The sequence below is a fragment of the Polistes fuscatus genome, unplaced genomic scaffold (assembly GCF_010416935.1).
Source record: "Polistes fuscatus isolate 324 unplaced genomic scaffold, CU_Pfus_HIC Scaffold58, whole genome shotgun sequence".
Lineage (NCBI taxonomy): Eukaryota > Metazoa > Arthropoda > Insecta > Hymenoptera > Vespidae > Polistes > Polistes fuscatus.
In genome coordinates, this window is record NW_025113138.1 from 97,662 (window position 1) to 115,224 (window position 17,563).

The 17,563-nt window shown below is 30.0% G+C and overlaps 1 protein-coding gene across 9 annotated transcripts; it reads left to right on the forward strand.

Moving 5' to 3' along the window:
* The first annotated feature begins 24 nt into the window (after positions 1–24).
* Positions 25–15,449, forward strand: LOC122522774. Of its 9 annotated transcripts, none has more exons than XM_043644046.1 (7): positions 25–658; positions 742–949; positions 1,480–1,836; positions 1,908–2,171; positions 2,263–4,164; positions 4,395–5,827; positions 6,198–6,520. In XM_043644046.1, the coding sequence occupies exon 6, from the start codon at positions 4,499–4,501 to the stop codon at positions 5,822–5,824; it is 1,326 nt and encodes a 441-aa protein (XP_043499981.1). In that variant the 5' UTR covers positions 25–658; positions 742–949; positions 1,480–1,836; positions 1,908–2,171; positions 2,263–4,164; positions 4,395–4,498; the 3' UTR covers positions 5,825–5,827; positions 6,198–6,520. The 9 variants fall into 9 exon arrangements, with proteins under 9 accessions (XP_043499981.1, XP_043499983.1, XP_043499989.1 ...); XM_043644048.1 differs by having other exon boundaries at positions 4,444–5,827; XM_043644054.1 differs by having other exon boundaries at positions 1,480–1,634; positions 1,727–1,836; positions 2,263–5,827.
* The last annotated feature ends 2,114 nt before the right edge of the window (positions 15,450–17,563 follow it).

The following is a 17,563-nucleotide window of genomic DNA, read 5'->3' on the forward strand; positions in this document are numbered from 1 at the left end:
GAAAACAATGAAAAAACAGAAATAGTAGCTGAATTAAAATTTGTCCAAATCTATGATGAAAATGAAGATTTAATTTGAAACCATTGTAAAGAATTTAAATAGAGTTTAGATATTCAAAAAAACTATTGAAATTTGTCAGAATTTATGTTGTGAAAATGAATCAGAAGACGAAGCAAAGGCATAAAATGTTGCGAATAAATATCCTGATACTAATCCATTTCAAGAGTTGTACGATAATTCAAGTGCCAATATAAGTGCAGATATAACTTTGGCTACATTAAACAAATTTAAAGCAATTGCGAAGAGAAGGGAAAATCTGATGCTGAATCACCAATTTCGTGAATTAATGAGAATGACGAATGAAAAACAAAGTGAACTATTGACACATATAATATCACATCTACTATCATTGAATGCTCCTCTTCAAATGGATGTGATAAAATATTGGTCATTAAATTAGTAATGGATATCTACAATCGTTTCGCCAACAACGATGCAATTTGTAATGCATACATCACTTGCATTTCAACTAGAAAAGCTTCATTGGTAATTGATGGTACTTAAAATATTACTGTCCAAGTTACTCCCTTTGAGCATTGAAGTCGCTTATCAATATCATACTTTATTCAAATATGTCAAAATGTTAATCATCAATGAAGTGAGTATGATCAGCGTGGAATTACTTTCATAAATTAATTCACGTATGAAACAAATAACTGGGAATTTTTATATAATTTTCAGAGGATGGACATGATTTCGATAGAAGATTTTCTACAACTTGCACCAGTCAGAGCTATTCCTATCTACAAGCGAGTTAAACAGAGTATGGTTGGACCACTTTTACGGCAAGGATTCAAATTTTATCAATTTAATCGAATGATGAGGCAAGCGAAGCAAATATTTGCAACAATACTAACTGAAATTAACAATGGACAACTCCTTCACCAAAGTGAGTTAAAATTGATTTAAGCACGATTGTTTACAGTTCATGATAATTTAGTAATCATTTCACGGTAGCGAATGTCTTTGATTTATCTTGATTTAAAAAATGGATTTGGATTCAATGAAGACACGCACAGGTGGTTTGGTTTTGTTCTTTTCTGTAATTCATAGGAAGTACAGTTTTATTTAGCTTTTTTTTTGTGCTCACAAGGAAACATTACAGTTAAACGCAAACGGATTTTTACGAGCTTCGATATATCAGTAGTATACTTTTAAGGTGCCTACACGTTAACGTGCCAATTTATTACCGGATTTTGCAGCAATTAAATTATCTCATATCGTTCAATAATATATTATATATAATATTCTTATATTTTGAAGTTAAAATGTTTGTTATTAAAAATATTGATAGTATATCAGAAGTTGAAAATAAAGCTTATGAAGAATCAATATACAGTTAAGTGGCAAAATTAAGATTAAAAGATGCAACTGTATACTTTCAAAGTTTGCTAGTTGCAAATAATCTAATTGTTTCAGAATATTCGGCTTCAAATATCACATAAAGTTATATTGATGGGTGAAGAAATTTACAATTGAACATTGGAAATTCTTGCTGAAATCATTACTGTGAGTGGTGAAGAACACATAAAAATAAAACGTGTGGAGGAAAAGATTTCTGAAGACGTCAAAAGGTGATGTCTCATCTGACGATTATAAATTAGAAGAACAACGACAAAAAAAGAATAAATCAGTTTGGATTATAAAGTTAAAATCGTTAATATAGCAAAAGCACATTCTGAAGTGAAACCTGCGGACGTTACGGGTAAGAGAATGTTGTTGCTTAAAAGAAAAGAAGCTTTCATCAAAATGGGAAAAGGAATAACAAAGGAGAAGGTGATATATTAGATAACTATTGATTCTTGGTCTTCGATTGTTTTGTTGAAATTAGGGAAAATTGTTAACAGGTCACGACCAGGAATTTGCAGAAATGAGCTTTAGCAGCTGCAGGACAATTTCCGGATTTGGAATTCAAAGCTACGGAAAGTTGGATGACAAAATTTAAAAACAAGTATGGAATTCGTCAACGAAAGATTACAAAATTTGTTTCGAAAATGGAAGCAGCAACCATAGAAGAAATCTTGGCGTCTGCAGCAACCTTTCAAAAGCAAATTCATTCAAATTCATACCAAATTTTATTGAAGACTATGTTATTAATAATGATCAAACAGGTATGTTAATGCAAAAAATCTCAAAATTATCTTCGATTTCAATTTTACACTTACCTGCTCCATATAACTTATGTCTTTTCTTTTTATCAAGGTTCCAAAATCCAATTTAGCTATAATAGAACTCATGCTAAAAAAGGAAAAAACTTGTTTCTGTTAGAAGGCTAGATATTAATAAAGTGACGCATTATTTTATTTGGAAAAATTTTACCAAAAGTATTTGTATGTCTGCAAGAACCGGACACTTTGCACCTAGAGTCCAGAAAAAACAGTAAATTATTATGTTGGAAAATATACAAACGTCGCGTTGTAAATTCATCGAAGTCTGAAAAGCTCGTGACAGAATTTTACACTGACTTCCTCAAAGATTGCTTCAAATCTTACTTAGGAAAAGAACACTTTCTTCTCATCATAAACTTTTGAGGACGACAAACAAAGCCTGAGTTATATGATGAAGTATTCCAGGCTGAGGTAATTGATCGCCTACCTGTACTATTAAAGTTATTTCTTCGAAGTGTATTCCACTAGTTCAACCTTGCGACGTTTATTTATATAGGCAGGTTAAAAATCTGATAAAGCGTATGTGCAGAATTGTTTATATTTAATCGAATACAAACGAAATTTCAATTCTTGTGAAGAAAGCATTAAGATACAATCAATAGTTCATCAATTTTCATCATGGATAATTTTTAATAAAATGATTCGATATTTTTAATACGCTTCAGAATTATTAATTATAAATGAAAGAGAAATATTTTTAAATGTTAATGAAATTTGTTTTCCAATCATTCTATTAAAAAATCGTTACTCTTGTAAAAAGTCATCTTTCATTAATTGCGCAAGATGTGAAAAAATTTATTGTTTTTAATATTTCTAAAGTAACAACTTTAATTCTGGCACCTGTATATAATAAATATTAATGAATATACAAAAAAATGTCCTAACTCATAAATATAGAAAAATAATAGAGAGAATTCAGCGAAGCTCGTTGACTTTCTGCAGGAAAAATTTCATTTATAGATGAATAATTTTTTAACAAAATCGAGTCGAAAACAAACGTGTTTTATTTTAGGTATCGTAAAGCCATCGTCTCTACTATCTACGAAATTACCTGAAGATAATCTACAAATAGATGAAATAAATGAAATTATATTTGCATTCAGTTTGTTCTGTTTGTTGCATTTTACGGCACTTTCACTCACGAATTTTCTTAATATGCATATCTTTTGTAAATTAATATATCTGTCAAATTTAAATAGTCATTTGCGATAAAGAAGTTTAACTTCAAAAGCGAGTAATGAGTTGTTTTTATTTAGCTACAAATCCAAAATTATAATAGCTAAAAATTTATACAAATTCTGAAGTATAGCTACTATTGAATAATTACTTTGATCGGAGTAAAAAATTGATCAATCAATTGTCAAAAACCCCATGATATTCAAATATGAAATTTATATTGCTGTGCGACAAAAGTTAAAATTTATATGAAGTCTTAAAACTTGGAGAATAATTTTTTGTTTACTTATTTCGAATCATATGATCGAATAAAAATTCAAAAATATCTAAAATAAAGATCACCCTAATATTCAATAGACTTAAATAGCAGAACAATATACTGTACCAGTTGTGAATATGCTATAATCATTGTAACACGAAAACCCTAATTTAAAGCGACACCAATAATGTCGCCAAATCAACCTGTACAGTTCTTTTTAGTATTTACTTTCACCACTACGCGGCGTACACATATAGAATTTTTCCGTTATTACAATTCTCGTCTCGAGTATTCAAATAAGACAATACTAATCCTGTGATACGTTTAATGAGTGTTAGTTGGTGTGATATGTTAACCTCTAAAATAAACTGTGTTATATATTTCTATTAAACTAGTAGTTCTATTAAACTAGTGTGTATGTAATTAGTTAATATTACTATCATTGAGATATCATTTAATGAGGAGATTAAAGGGGGAGAGAAGATAAGATTTAAATTAAAAGTAAATCATTTTCTTTTGTTATTCATAAAATATTAATGTAACATTTGAAGAAAATATGTCAGCAAATTTTGAAAACTTAATTCAAAGTATTTCTTGTTATAACTTATAAACGGGACGCCCTTCCTATACTTTGCATTCGTGTATAGTAGATCGGGATCGAATTTGACAACTTGTTTTTAAATGTTCCCTTACTTTCCAAGCTTTCTATGTTTAAAAATTTGTGTTAGCAGATGTTTTAAGAACGTCTCAAAGACGGTGTTGCTGTTCTGTTCAATTTAGTTTTGGAGCTCTATTCTGTACGGAACGAAAATTTCTAAAACGAATAAATATAAAGATGAGTTCATGTCCTAAAGGAAATATAAAACGATCAACTCGGTTGCGTAAACGAAAATTTTATGCAAATCAGGACCAGGAAACCGACCAAAATAATATAAGAACAAGGAAATTCTTAAAAATTAATAATGAGGAGGAAGACATTCATTACAATTCTTTTCATGGTTATCGGCTTATCGAATTTTTCACAGTGTTTACTGCATTGGCAGAACTTGTTATCTGTCGTAATTGCAAACACTCAGTGAGATTTGATCAGGCTGGCAATCGAGGCTTGGGTTTCAAGATAGTTTTAATATGCTCTTGTGGTCGTAGAGACATCAACTCAGGACCACTTATTAATAATACATTTGAAGTTAATCGTAGGATTGTACTTGTTATGCGTCTTTTAGGCATTGCTAAAGATGGGATTAATTTATTTTGTAATTTTATGGACATGTGCGACGGCTTGAGCGAAGCTGTCTATAATAATATTATTACGCGTTTACACGACGCTACAAAATCAATATTTCAATCCTGCTGTAAAAAAGCTGTGGAAAAAGAAAAAGAAGAAAATGAAAAACATAATAGGCCAATTTTCAATTTAAAAGTATCGGGCGATGGTTCATGGAAAAAACAGGGCTACAGATCTTCATTTAGTATTACAACGCTCATTGGATGCTACTCTGGTAAAGTTATAGATTTAGTAATAAAAAGTAGCCGTTGTCCAGAGTGTAGTTATTGGAAAAGTAAAGAAAATACTGAAGAATATCGTGAGGGATATGAAGGACATATGTCAGTGTGTCAAGAGAATGACCAGATTGCAATGGAAATCGAATCAATTAAAGAGATGTTTTTGAGATCGGAAGAATTGTTCGGTGTAAAATATAGTAATTATGTAGAAGATGGAGACTCAAAAACGTTTCAAGAAATACTTGATATAAATCCTTATGGTAATAATTTTCAAGTGGTAAAAAGTGAATTTCTTGGCTATGTGCAAAAGAAAAATGAGAGTTTCAACTCGACCGTTTGGTCTCTTGCTCCAAATCACATACTATTAGGGTTAAAAATCATTGAAATTGTCGCTTATATAGCAACTGGATTGTTCAATGAAGGATATACAACTATTTTACAAGTAATGAACAAATTAGATATAATAATTGGCAGACAGTGTAAATCATATGTAGATAAACAAGAAGAACGGAAAGTGGCTCAAAAATATCGACGCAGCTTGTTAGAGGCTAGAGGAAACCGTCAATTAAATCAATCACATCAAGAGGAAGTTATTGTGAAAAATGAGTTCTTTGAAGCTACAGAAGAACTATTACATGACGCTGAAATTGCTAATTAATCAGTAAGTCACTACAATCATTGAATTTTTATATACCCAAACTTTAAATGCGTTTTTCTTAAAACACTATTTTTCAAATCGGTGCGATAACGGACGATAACTCAAAAACTTTTCTTTCAATCGCTCTTCAATTTCTTACATATTTTTTCAATAATATTAATTTCTATATGTACCTATACCTAATTTAAAAGATTTGTTAAAAAGATTATTTTTGTAAAGCATTGACAAATTTGGCTTAAAATTCAAATAATTTTTATAAGGTGTTTCATTCTGCTAATTTTTTTTTTTTATTTTTTATTGGATATACATATAGAAACTATAACATTAATAAGAATACAGAATTATTTGTTTTGTTTATACATCAATACCACAGAGGCTACAAACTACGCCAACCGACAAACTCTCGCTGCGACCTTTCCAGAAGACTGGACTGTAAATTGGCCATTTTGAAATATAAAAAAAATAATTTATTTTATAATTATTACATAAATATGGATAAACCATATGCCAAGTTTCAAAAATGTAAAATAAATTATTCTTTAAAAAAAAATTCATCAAAATGTTAAAAAAGTTAAGTTTTGATGACAAAATATGTAAGTACGATTTGAAGTTTACCCGAGAGTGACCGTGATTTTAGCTGTGAAAAATATAAACAGGAGGATTTGTATGACGAATTATACAAATAAAAAACCATTATAAAAATTTTATTTTTGTATTATTTGTTTAAATAAATTAATTTATTAAACTGTACATTATATGAGCCATTTATTATGAAAGTGGTCTAAGTCCATTAATACTTAAATTGAGTTATTAAAGGGTTTGCGTTTCAATGCAATTAAAAATATACGTACAGAATACCAATGAGTTATGCAGCTTAAGTGTATCTGAAGGTGTTAAATTTACAACTAATAAGCAAACTTCTCGAATTCCTCCAACTCTACAGTATTTAATGCAGCACATTATTGAATTTGCCTCGACAGCCGTTATCGGGAAATAAGTACTAAAACATAATATTCTATTTAAAAAAAAAAAGTTGACATCTAAATCTCGGAAGCGACACCACCTATCAACAGAAAACTAAAGTCATATAATAACCCTCGTTGTTGTATGAGACATTTGATTAAAAAACTTTTCTGCTACTATCATACTTTCTAAGTGGCAAAAGTTAGTGATTTATACTGTATATTTATTAAAAAGATATTATATATAATATAAAGAAAAATAGTATTTAATGTAGCATGATGAAAATGTCGGGATAAATAAATGTGAGTATATGTTAGAGATAAAATCGATGAGAATGATATTACGTATAGATGCGTGATAGATTTACGAAAAATCACGTCACATAATTGATAAATCAGGATAGATAACAAAAAACGTTGGACGTTGTAGGCCAGTCAACGCGGGCCTAACTTCCAGATTCTTAGGCAAACGCGTGCATCTTTGTCCTAAGGGTAAGTTGACGACGTTGAATCGAATGGTGCTAATTTTATTTAAATTTGATCCCGAGGTTTTGAGAAAAAGGGTAAAAAAGGGTAAAAATGGCCTTATCTTAGAATCTAGGCATTTAATCGAAAAAGTTTCAAACAAAAGTTGTAGAGAATTGAAAATACTAAAAAAATGTTCTATGAGTTATCTTCGTATTTTCAAAAATAAGCGAATAAAATTGGATTGAAGATGGGAACAAAATTGTAAGAGTGGGAGAAAGCAAGCTTATCCCTCCGTCGCGTTTTACACGCGAGCGAGCTAGTATGCGTGCGAGCGTCCGTGTGCACTAAACACAAACGAAGGATCTTCGGCAATCTTCGGGACTCCCGGTCTTGAATGAAAGTGCGAGTGAGAGAACAAACCAATACTTCTCTCTTTTTATTTATCATGCGATAACGAGTATTATTGTCCTTGGCCATCGATTGTTGAGCGTTCTGATATTTCTCTTTTTATATTTTTTCTTTCGGTAGCGAGAATTTTACGTCTTGGCCATCGAGCGTCGAGCGTTTTGTATATCTATATATATCGGCGTATAAGCGCGGCATTTTTAAATCGAATCTTGATGCTTATGGCACGCCGTTTTTTTATTTATTGTCAAAAATAATGAACCTTGAGTAAAAAAAAAAATAATTCATTTTAACAGAAACTATTATTATTTAGTTGAGAGTAACAATAATGAATTAATTTTGTGTCTCGCCATAAAATTAATTAGAATAATTAATTGATATAAATTCTTTGCCTCACAAAAATTTATTTGTATATCAAATTGAATACGTATTCTCTTTAAGACGAAATTTAAAATTTAAATATTTTTCCTATTAAATTATGTATTTTATAAAATTTTAAATTACTGACTTTTTGTCTCGTAAAAATTTATTAGTTTATCAAATTAAATACATATTTGAAAAAGAAGAATTTTATAACCACACACATAAAATTAATTCAAGATATATATGAAAGGATATTCTAAAAACGTGGAATTTATTTTTTGTCTATACATAATTTTAATTCATTTTTATTATGTTATAAGAAAATAGTAATGCATTCTGATTCATCTTCGAAGTCTTAAGAATTGTACGAAATAAATTGAGCTATTATCAAGTGGTGCGTTAGCTTAAGTAGTAACGTCTTCGCTTCTCGCGCTGGGTATTTAACGTTCGATTCTTCGTGGGGGAATTATTTTTTTATAAGTTTTTCTATCCTTAACAAGGAGACGGTCAGTGAGTCTCACCTCAGATTTTTTTCAACTTTTGCACTAAAGATATAAAATTTATTAAGAAATCAACATTATTACGCGAGTAATAAAGTTACTAATTATAAATTAAATAATATCCAATAAATAACAAAAATTAATTTTTAATGTGCCGAAACGAGACATTTTTTAGGATGGTATTTACAGGATGAATTTGTAATTTAAGTAATAAATCTTCCTTTATTTGTGCAAGATGTAAAAAAATTTATTGCTTTTAATTTTTTTGTAATAATTTTAATTTTTTTCTATATATAATTAGAAATTAGGAAATTTATAACAATTTATATAACCTAAGGATAGAAAAACTTATAAAAAAAATAATTCCCCCACGAAGAATCGAACGTTAAATACCCAGCGCGAGAAGCGAAGACGTTACTACTTAAGCTAACGCACCACTTGATAATAGCTCAATTTATTTCGTACAATTCTTAAGACTTCGAAGATGAATCAGAATGCATTACTATTTTCTTATAACATAATAAAAATGAATTAAAATTATGTATAGACAAAAAATAAATTCCACGTTTTTAGAATATCCTTTCATATATATCTTGAATTAATTTTATGTGTGGTTATAAAATTCTTCTTTTTCAAATATGTATTTAATTTGATAAACTAATAAATTTTTACGAGACAAAAAGTCAGTAATTAAAAATTTTATAAAATACATAATTTAATAGGAAAAATATTTAAATTTTAAATTTCGTCTTAAAGAGAATACGTATTCAATTTGATATACAAATAAATTTTTGTGAGGCAAAGAATTTATATCAATTAATTATTCTAATTAATTTTATGGCGAGACACAAAATTAATTCATTATTTTACTCTCAACTAAATAATAATAGTTCTGTTAAAATGAATTATTTTTTTTTTACTCAAGGTTCATTATTTTTGACAATAAATAAAGAAACGGCGTGCCATAAGCATCAAGATTCGATTTAAAAATGCCGCGCTTATACGCCGATATATATAGATATACAAAACGCTGGACGCTCGATGGCCAAGACGTAAAATTCTGGCTACCAAATGAAAAAATAGAAAGAGAGAAATATCGGTTTTCTTTCTCACTCGCACTCGTATACAAAACGCTCGGCGCTCGATGGCCAAGACGTAAAATTCTTGCTACCGAAAGAAAAAATATAAAAAGAGAAATATCAGAACGCTCAACAATCGATGGCCAAGGACAATAATACTCGTTATCGCATGATAAATAAAAAGAGAGAAATATTGGTTTGTTCTCTCACTCGCACTTTCATTCAAGACCGAGAGTCCCGAAGATTGCCGAAGATCCTTCGTTTGTGTATTAGTGCACACGGACGCTCGCACGCACACTAGCCCGCTCGCGTGTAAAAGCCGACTGAGAGGCGGGACTAGCTTCCCCACTCTTACAATTATTTTCCCATCTTTAATCCAATTTTATTCGCTTATTTTTGAAAATACGAAGATAACTCATAGAACATTTTTTATGTATATTTTAATTCTCTACAACTTTTGTTTGAAACGTTTTTCAATTAAATGCCTAGATTCTAAGATAAAGCCATTTTTTACCAATTTTTATCCTTTTTTACCCTTTTTCTCAAAAACGGCACCTTTCACCTCAAAAAAATTAGCACCAATCGATTCAGCGTCGTCTATTTACCCTTACATCAAGTTTTCACCTTCTTTCCTGAAATTGCGGCAAACGGCCCTCGTTGACTGGACAAGAGACTAATACAGTTGAATGTTGACGAATAGACGGCAATATAGTATAAGAAACAAAGAAGCAAAGAATGAAAAGGAGAAAATCGACAATCACAGACGAAAAACTCCATGAAAAGTAAACACAATGAACAGACGATTAACACGTCCCTGCAATGTGTTCCGAAAATGTTGCACGCTAAAATCCATTCGTACATTAATCTAAAATTTTTTAATTTCATATGTTTTCATCTAAAAGTAATTGCTTCTAATACTGTCCTATGTGACGTAATGATGTAAACTGCAATTTTTTTAAGTCGTTCACCTATAAAAGATTAGTTATTATTATATATATCTGTACATATAAACAATAATTATACGAAAAATAATTAAAATAATTGTTTTAATTAATAATAATTAAATATAAATATTTTTATCTGATTGATTATTATTTATTTTACCCTTAGGGAACACACGTGGCGACTTGTGTACGGTAACTAGGTTACGGCCCCTCCCCTCCAGTTACTCGTATTTCAAAAGAACATTGGACCATATCTATATCCATTAAAGCTCGTTTGACGACGGTTCATTCGCAAAAGTTAGTGCAATATCGAGTACAGAAAATATAACGTAGAAGTGATCACATCTCTAAAGTAAAATAAATATCTAAGTAATAGTGCTTTTTCGCGTAAAAAATGTCCAGTGATAGAAGAAAAAATCGTTTATTTGATAATGATATTGAAGATATAGAAAATATGAAGACAATATACGAATTTCAAGTTCGAATTTCTAGAAATAGTACTGAATATGAATCTCCTGAATTTGTATTACAAGACACTGATTTACGTTGTTGTGTAAAATTAAAAAAGGAAAATACATATTATATAACTTTTTCTTTACACATTAAAGACGATTTCAACAATTTCTGTGATAAGAAACCACGGTTTGAAGAAATTTTATGGTTTAATGAAGAGCGCAATTACAATGTAAATGTAACAATTAATGATGAAAATCCATCAGTATCCTTGTTCTTTACAAGTGAATTTATGAATTATATTTGTAAAGTAACTGTCTCGTATAGAATAAAAAATTACGATAGTATAAGTGACGAAAATTTAACAATGCGCTCTAATCTGCAAAACATGTACGAGGACGAAGAATTTACGGACGTGATAATAAATGTCGAGGGAGAAGAATTTTCTGCCCATAAAGCGTTACTTGTCGGAAATCCTGTATTCGCAGCAATGTTACGAAATGATATGCGAGAAAGTAAGGAAAACATCATTTATATCAAGGAAATGGATCCAGTAGTATTTCAGATCATATTGAGATATCTTTATCTTGGTAACACTGGCAAAATTAATTTTAAAAAACTTGGAGAAGATTTTCTTATAAATTTAATAGTAGCAACGGATATGTATCAAATGAAATATTTGAATACGGAATTAATCAATAGAGTAACAAAGTATATGAACTTGATGAATGTTATTCAACTTTTCATACTCGCAGATAGATATAACATTCCGGAAATAAAACAAATGAGTATGCTCTATATAAGAAATCATCGTAAGGAAATTTTTGACTCCTTACCATTTCAAGAACTAATAAAAGAGAATCAAAAATTGACAGGAGAACTCCTTTCATACATCATGGAAAATGGTTTCCCATAATACGATCAGTTTATCATTTATTACTTTTTAATATGTTTGATTTTGTATCTAATGTAATCGGATCAAAGTTTGTAATAATAAACAAGAAACTATGGCAAAAATAAATGTATTATTAGAAAAAAAAACACGGGTGTGTGTACTCATGCACGCACGTAAAAAGTTATATTTATTTGGCGTAACAAAACAATATTACATGTAACTTCAATAACCTCAAAGATAACTTTAAAAATAACTCCACAAATTTTATCCCGCGTTTCAATATATTCTACATTTGTAAAAAAGACGATAAAATAATAAAAGTAAGATATTAAATACAATTTTGATAAAGGTTTAATTCATAGGTATAATCTAATTTATTTATTTATACACATGAGGAAGAAGAAGGGTTTAATTAAAATAAGAAATAAGAAATAGGAAAAAAACAATTGGTTGAGCCAGTAAAAAGTATAATACTTTATTAGCACGTCAGGGAAAACTCTTATGGCATAAAACCCCTGGTTGATTATTCACATAATTAAAAATAACTTCAAAAACTTCTCTTACTATATTATTACTATATATACAATTTATAAATGTTGAAAATGAATTACGTCACATGCACTAGTTGATCTGATTGTGATGCTATGAGCATGTGAGTTACAAGAGGCGTATGGTAGCTTAAATATGATACAAATTTTCTACTATAAACGTTATCTAAATTTCGTATAAATACAGCATCAATTGTAGTACCATGTCAGCTTGCAGGAACTGATTGGTCGTTATATATTAAAAGATTTAAATCTTCACGTAAACAGTTGATGAGAACATCAGAATTTTCCGAGTTGAAATTAACATTAATACCTCCTTATATTATATATATATTATATACTAGTTATATTATTATATAAGTAAATATTATATATATCTACTTATGTACGCACGTAAAAAGTTATAATTCTTTAGCGTATAAAAACAATTTTTTTCGCCGCCTATATGCCTTACAACGTTCAATGTTTGTTTGTGATGGATACTTTCTATTACAATTAGATATATTTTTATAACGATAGTAATAGGCACTAAACTTTCTTCCATTAGTTTTAGAAATCTCGAATACTGAAACAAGAATTTAAATGGATACTGATACTGATCAAAAAGCTGCAAGAGATTATGGTTTAATAAGAATTATTGTAGAAAATAATTTATAAATAATCGAGATGCATTCATTTTTCAATTCTTTTGATAGAATATTAATGCATATTGTTTCTTCTCAGTCTGAATAAAACGAGGACGGTGTCTTCCAAAATCTTTCATTATTTCAGTATTATCGGCTTCTTTTTATCGTTGTTGAAAATAATGCGCTATCTCTTCCAGTAAAATGATTGATCATCTATGCGGAGAAAATAAGTTTTCTAATGATTTTAATAATTATTTTTCAAGAAAATTATAATAGTTGTTTCCTTCAGAAGAAAGATTATTACTTTTATCTTTTGTATCTTTTTCCTTGTAACTGTGGTTGGATTCTGTTGGCATAATAATTCACATGAAATCTCTACGAGGGAGACATTAGTTAAAAAAAATTTTTATATTGTTAACTATTTGAAAATTAAATTTATATGCATATATCCGATGCTAGAAAGAAGTCTTTTTCTTGAGTATGTTACAGTATTTGATTGGAAAAAAAAATATAGAGGTGCATATTTAGATAAAACTATTTAAGAAAGTAGTTTACGTATGAAATATAAAAAATATAAAAAGAGAAGCAGAGCCTCATAAATTGAATTAAAAAATAATATAATATATATTTATTACTCGTTAAAGTATTTTCACTGAACTTTAAGCTATTCTACTTACTATTGTTTGTTATGATAACAGGATAAAGAGAATAATTTGGATTTCATTGGTATACTTAGATTAAAATAAGAAAATTGTCATCGTATTGTTAAGGCATATAAAAAATGGTACAGCATGTTATCCAGTTTAGTCATTTTCAACCTAAATTGATGATCACTATAGAGAAAAAATGAAACGAATTAATACTAATAAATAATAATACATACCTCTCTATACCCTCAAAAAATTAATAAAAAATAATACATACATCAATTAACTTCAAAAAAGGCTTTTATTACTAATATTCGCAAATAATCATTGTTTGTGAAGATATTTTGGAAGATATTCACAGTGTTTTTAAAATCAATCTCCACCGTATGTAATAATTAAAACAAACCATTATAAAATAGGACGAGTATCTTTGTTAATGATGGACCCAGCAGGGCATGTTTAGCAATGGTTGAAGAGTGGGGAGGGGCGATAACAACATTTCAATATTCTCAATATTCTCACGAAGAAAGAATATTCTCCCTTGGATATTTTTAAAATGATTGAGGCTCTTATTTCGAATATACGCTAAGAAACTACAATCTTCGCGGATCGTACATACATTGTTAATATATTGAATGTTACACGAATTCATAAGGAAATCCTTGTCAGGCCACGCTCGTTATTTAGTATTTAAAAATATTAGAATATAGATATCAGTACAAACTAAATATAACGGAGATATATGGAATTAATTCATGGCGTATAATTGAAATCGGTTTAAAATGTTTGTTTCGTTCGGGATACACAAGCATCTTATAACTTTACTTTCATCCTTTTTTCCTAAACGCGCCATAGGAAGTATAACTCCAATATAACTTCAAAAGGAAAAAATATTAAACAGGGTCTTTCATCTAATTATACCACCTTAAATATATCAGTAAATGACCATATTGGCGTCTTCGAACAGAATATATTTTCCCTCTGACATTTTTTTCTATCGTACGAAATAAGCGATTTATTTAAGATAATCTACTCAGATCTAAGACCCTGTATATAACTAAATACCGTGGGAGACAAAAGTATTCGTACAGTAAGTATATGAAAAGAAAAAAATTGGTATTTTCTACATTATTAAGTTTAATACAATATATATGTTTGCATGGTATGCATCAACATTACTGGTAAGTATAACAAATAAACAAAAGTTAATTATAGTATTTTGTAACTGGTGAACGACCGACACCTTGATCGGTACTCCAGTGTTTTTTGTTATCACTCGAAAATGCCGTCACGTGTCAATATCGAGAGTAGTATATTTGGTGAGAATAAGGATAGAATTATAATTACAAATAAATCAGATATTTTTGAGCCCCAGTCAGTGTTAAAGAGTACACTTTATTTGGCTCGTGAGGGAAAAGCCTTGCGGCATAAAAACCCTGGTTGAATTATATATACGCTATGAATCCTTACAACGGGGATAAATGTTTTACGGCTAGCTTGCCTATCGGTGGCTATCGTGTGATAAGACGCGTACGCAAAAGGCAGAATAATTTCTGACCACGTGTAGGACTGCCTTGTTCTTTGACGCTCGCAGTACTTCGATGATGTAATCGTTGCCTAAGAGAGTAGTTTTTTTCGATGCAGGTCCCGTGGTAGAAAAGGACGAGGCGCAAGAAAACGCGGGATTTATAGGAAAGGACGATGCAACTTGCGCACTAATTAGGCCAGTCAAAAAGGAACAAACTTCTACTTTTTTAGTCAACAGGAGGTAAACTAGATCTAAGGGTAATTCGACGATCGAATATACCAATAGAAATTGTATCGAATAATGTAAATATCAAAGAAATAAATTTAAAAAATTAAATTTATAATTTGTATTAATTTTCGCGAGAGGCTTTTATTATTTTAATTACAATTAAATTCATTAAATTCCTAACATATCTTCCTTTTCCCCCCCTCTAAGTCTCGGAAATCCAAAGCTGTAGATAATTATAATTATAAATGAGATTTAAAAATTAGTTTGCCAAAGAAGTTACACTTCTGACATGTGTACTTTTTACGCACGCACTTTTTTATTTAATTATTATTTGTTAAAGTAGTATTTGATTTATTTATTTGATAACGTTTATCAGTAATTATTAAACGATTTAAGAATATAATGAGGTAGAGAACGATAAGCATCTATAATCTATATTCGCCACGAGATATTAGTTATTAATCTTTCCGCCGTAATCCGAAGTCAACCGTCATAATTAGCAAAGAACGTGCCGTACTCGTCTTTTAGTCGTCTATCGTCGTTTTTCGCGTCCCTTCACCGTCCCCCGTTGTCATCCGTCTACCTCGTTTCCTTTCACACCCAACAATCGTCGTATAAACAATGAACTTCATCGGGTTGCACTCACCGGCCTTTTCCGTCGCCTATATGCGCTTGACATCATCCCCTCCATCGTCTCTCGTCATTTCCTAGCATTTCTTTTAGAAACTTCCCGATAATTCCTGCACTTTTAGATCAAGACCGTTCGAGAGACTTCGATAGGGCCACACAAAGGCGACAAGTCCAAACGGTGTAACCTTACAGCATAAATAAACACTCTAATCTAACGAAACGGTTTCTTTCTCTTTCGTCACCGATACATTCTCTCCCCCACCTATACTCAAACCATCACACATATACAAATAAAGAATAACATTTACTTGGGGATATTATAAAGAAATCATCTATTACAGCCCAGTCAACGCGGGCCAAAAACTGATTTTTGCAGCCCCTGCTTGATTCTTTGATATAAGGGTAAGTTGACGACGCTGAATCGAATGGTGCTAATTGTATTTAAATTTGACCCCGAGGTTTTGAGAAAAAGGGTAAAAAAGGGTAAAAAATGGCCTTATCTTAGAATCTAGGCATTTAATCGAAAAAAGTTTCAAACAAAAGTTGTAGAGAATTGAAAAATACTAAAAAAATGTTCTATGGTTTATCTTCCTATCTGCAAAAATAAGCGAATAAAATTGGATTGAAGATGGGAAAAAAATTGTAAGAGTGGGAGAAAGCAAGCTTATCCCTCCGTCGCGTTTTACACGCGAACGAGCTAGTATGCGTGCGAGCGTCCGTGTGCACTAAACACAACGAAGGATCTTCGGCAATCTTCGGGACTCTCGGTCTTGAATGAAAGTGCGAGTGAGAGAACAAACCAATACTTCTCTCTTTTTATTTATCATGCGATAACGAGTATTATTGTCCTTGGCCATCGATTGTTCAGCGTTCTGATATTTCTCTTTTTATATTTTTTCTTTCGGTAGCGAGAATTTTACGTCTTGGCCATCGAGCGTCGAGCCTTTTGTATACGAGTGCGAGTGAGAAAGAAAACCGATATTTCTCTCTTTCTATTTTTTCTTTATAAAAAGATCTTCTTTATAAAAAGATTATTTATAAATAATCTTTATAAAAAAAATAATTCCCCCACGAAGAATCGAACGTTAAATACCCAGCGCGAAAAGCGAAGACGTTACTACTTACGCTAACGCACCACTTAGTAATCGTCCAATTTTTTTCGTACAATTCTTAAGACTTCGAAGATGAATCAGAATGCATTACTGTTTTCTTATAACATAATAAAAATGAATTAAAATTATGTATAGACAAAAAATAAATTCCACGTTTTTAGAATATCCTTTCATATATATCTTGAATTAATTTTATGTGTGGTTATAAAATTCTTCTTTTTCAAATATGTATTTAATTTGATAAACTAATAAATTTTTACGAGACAAAAAGTCAGTAATTTAAAATTTTATAAAATACATAATTTAATAGGAAAAATATTTAAATTTTAAATTTCGTCTTAAAGAGAATAC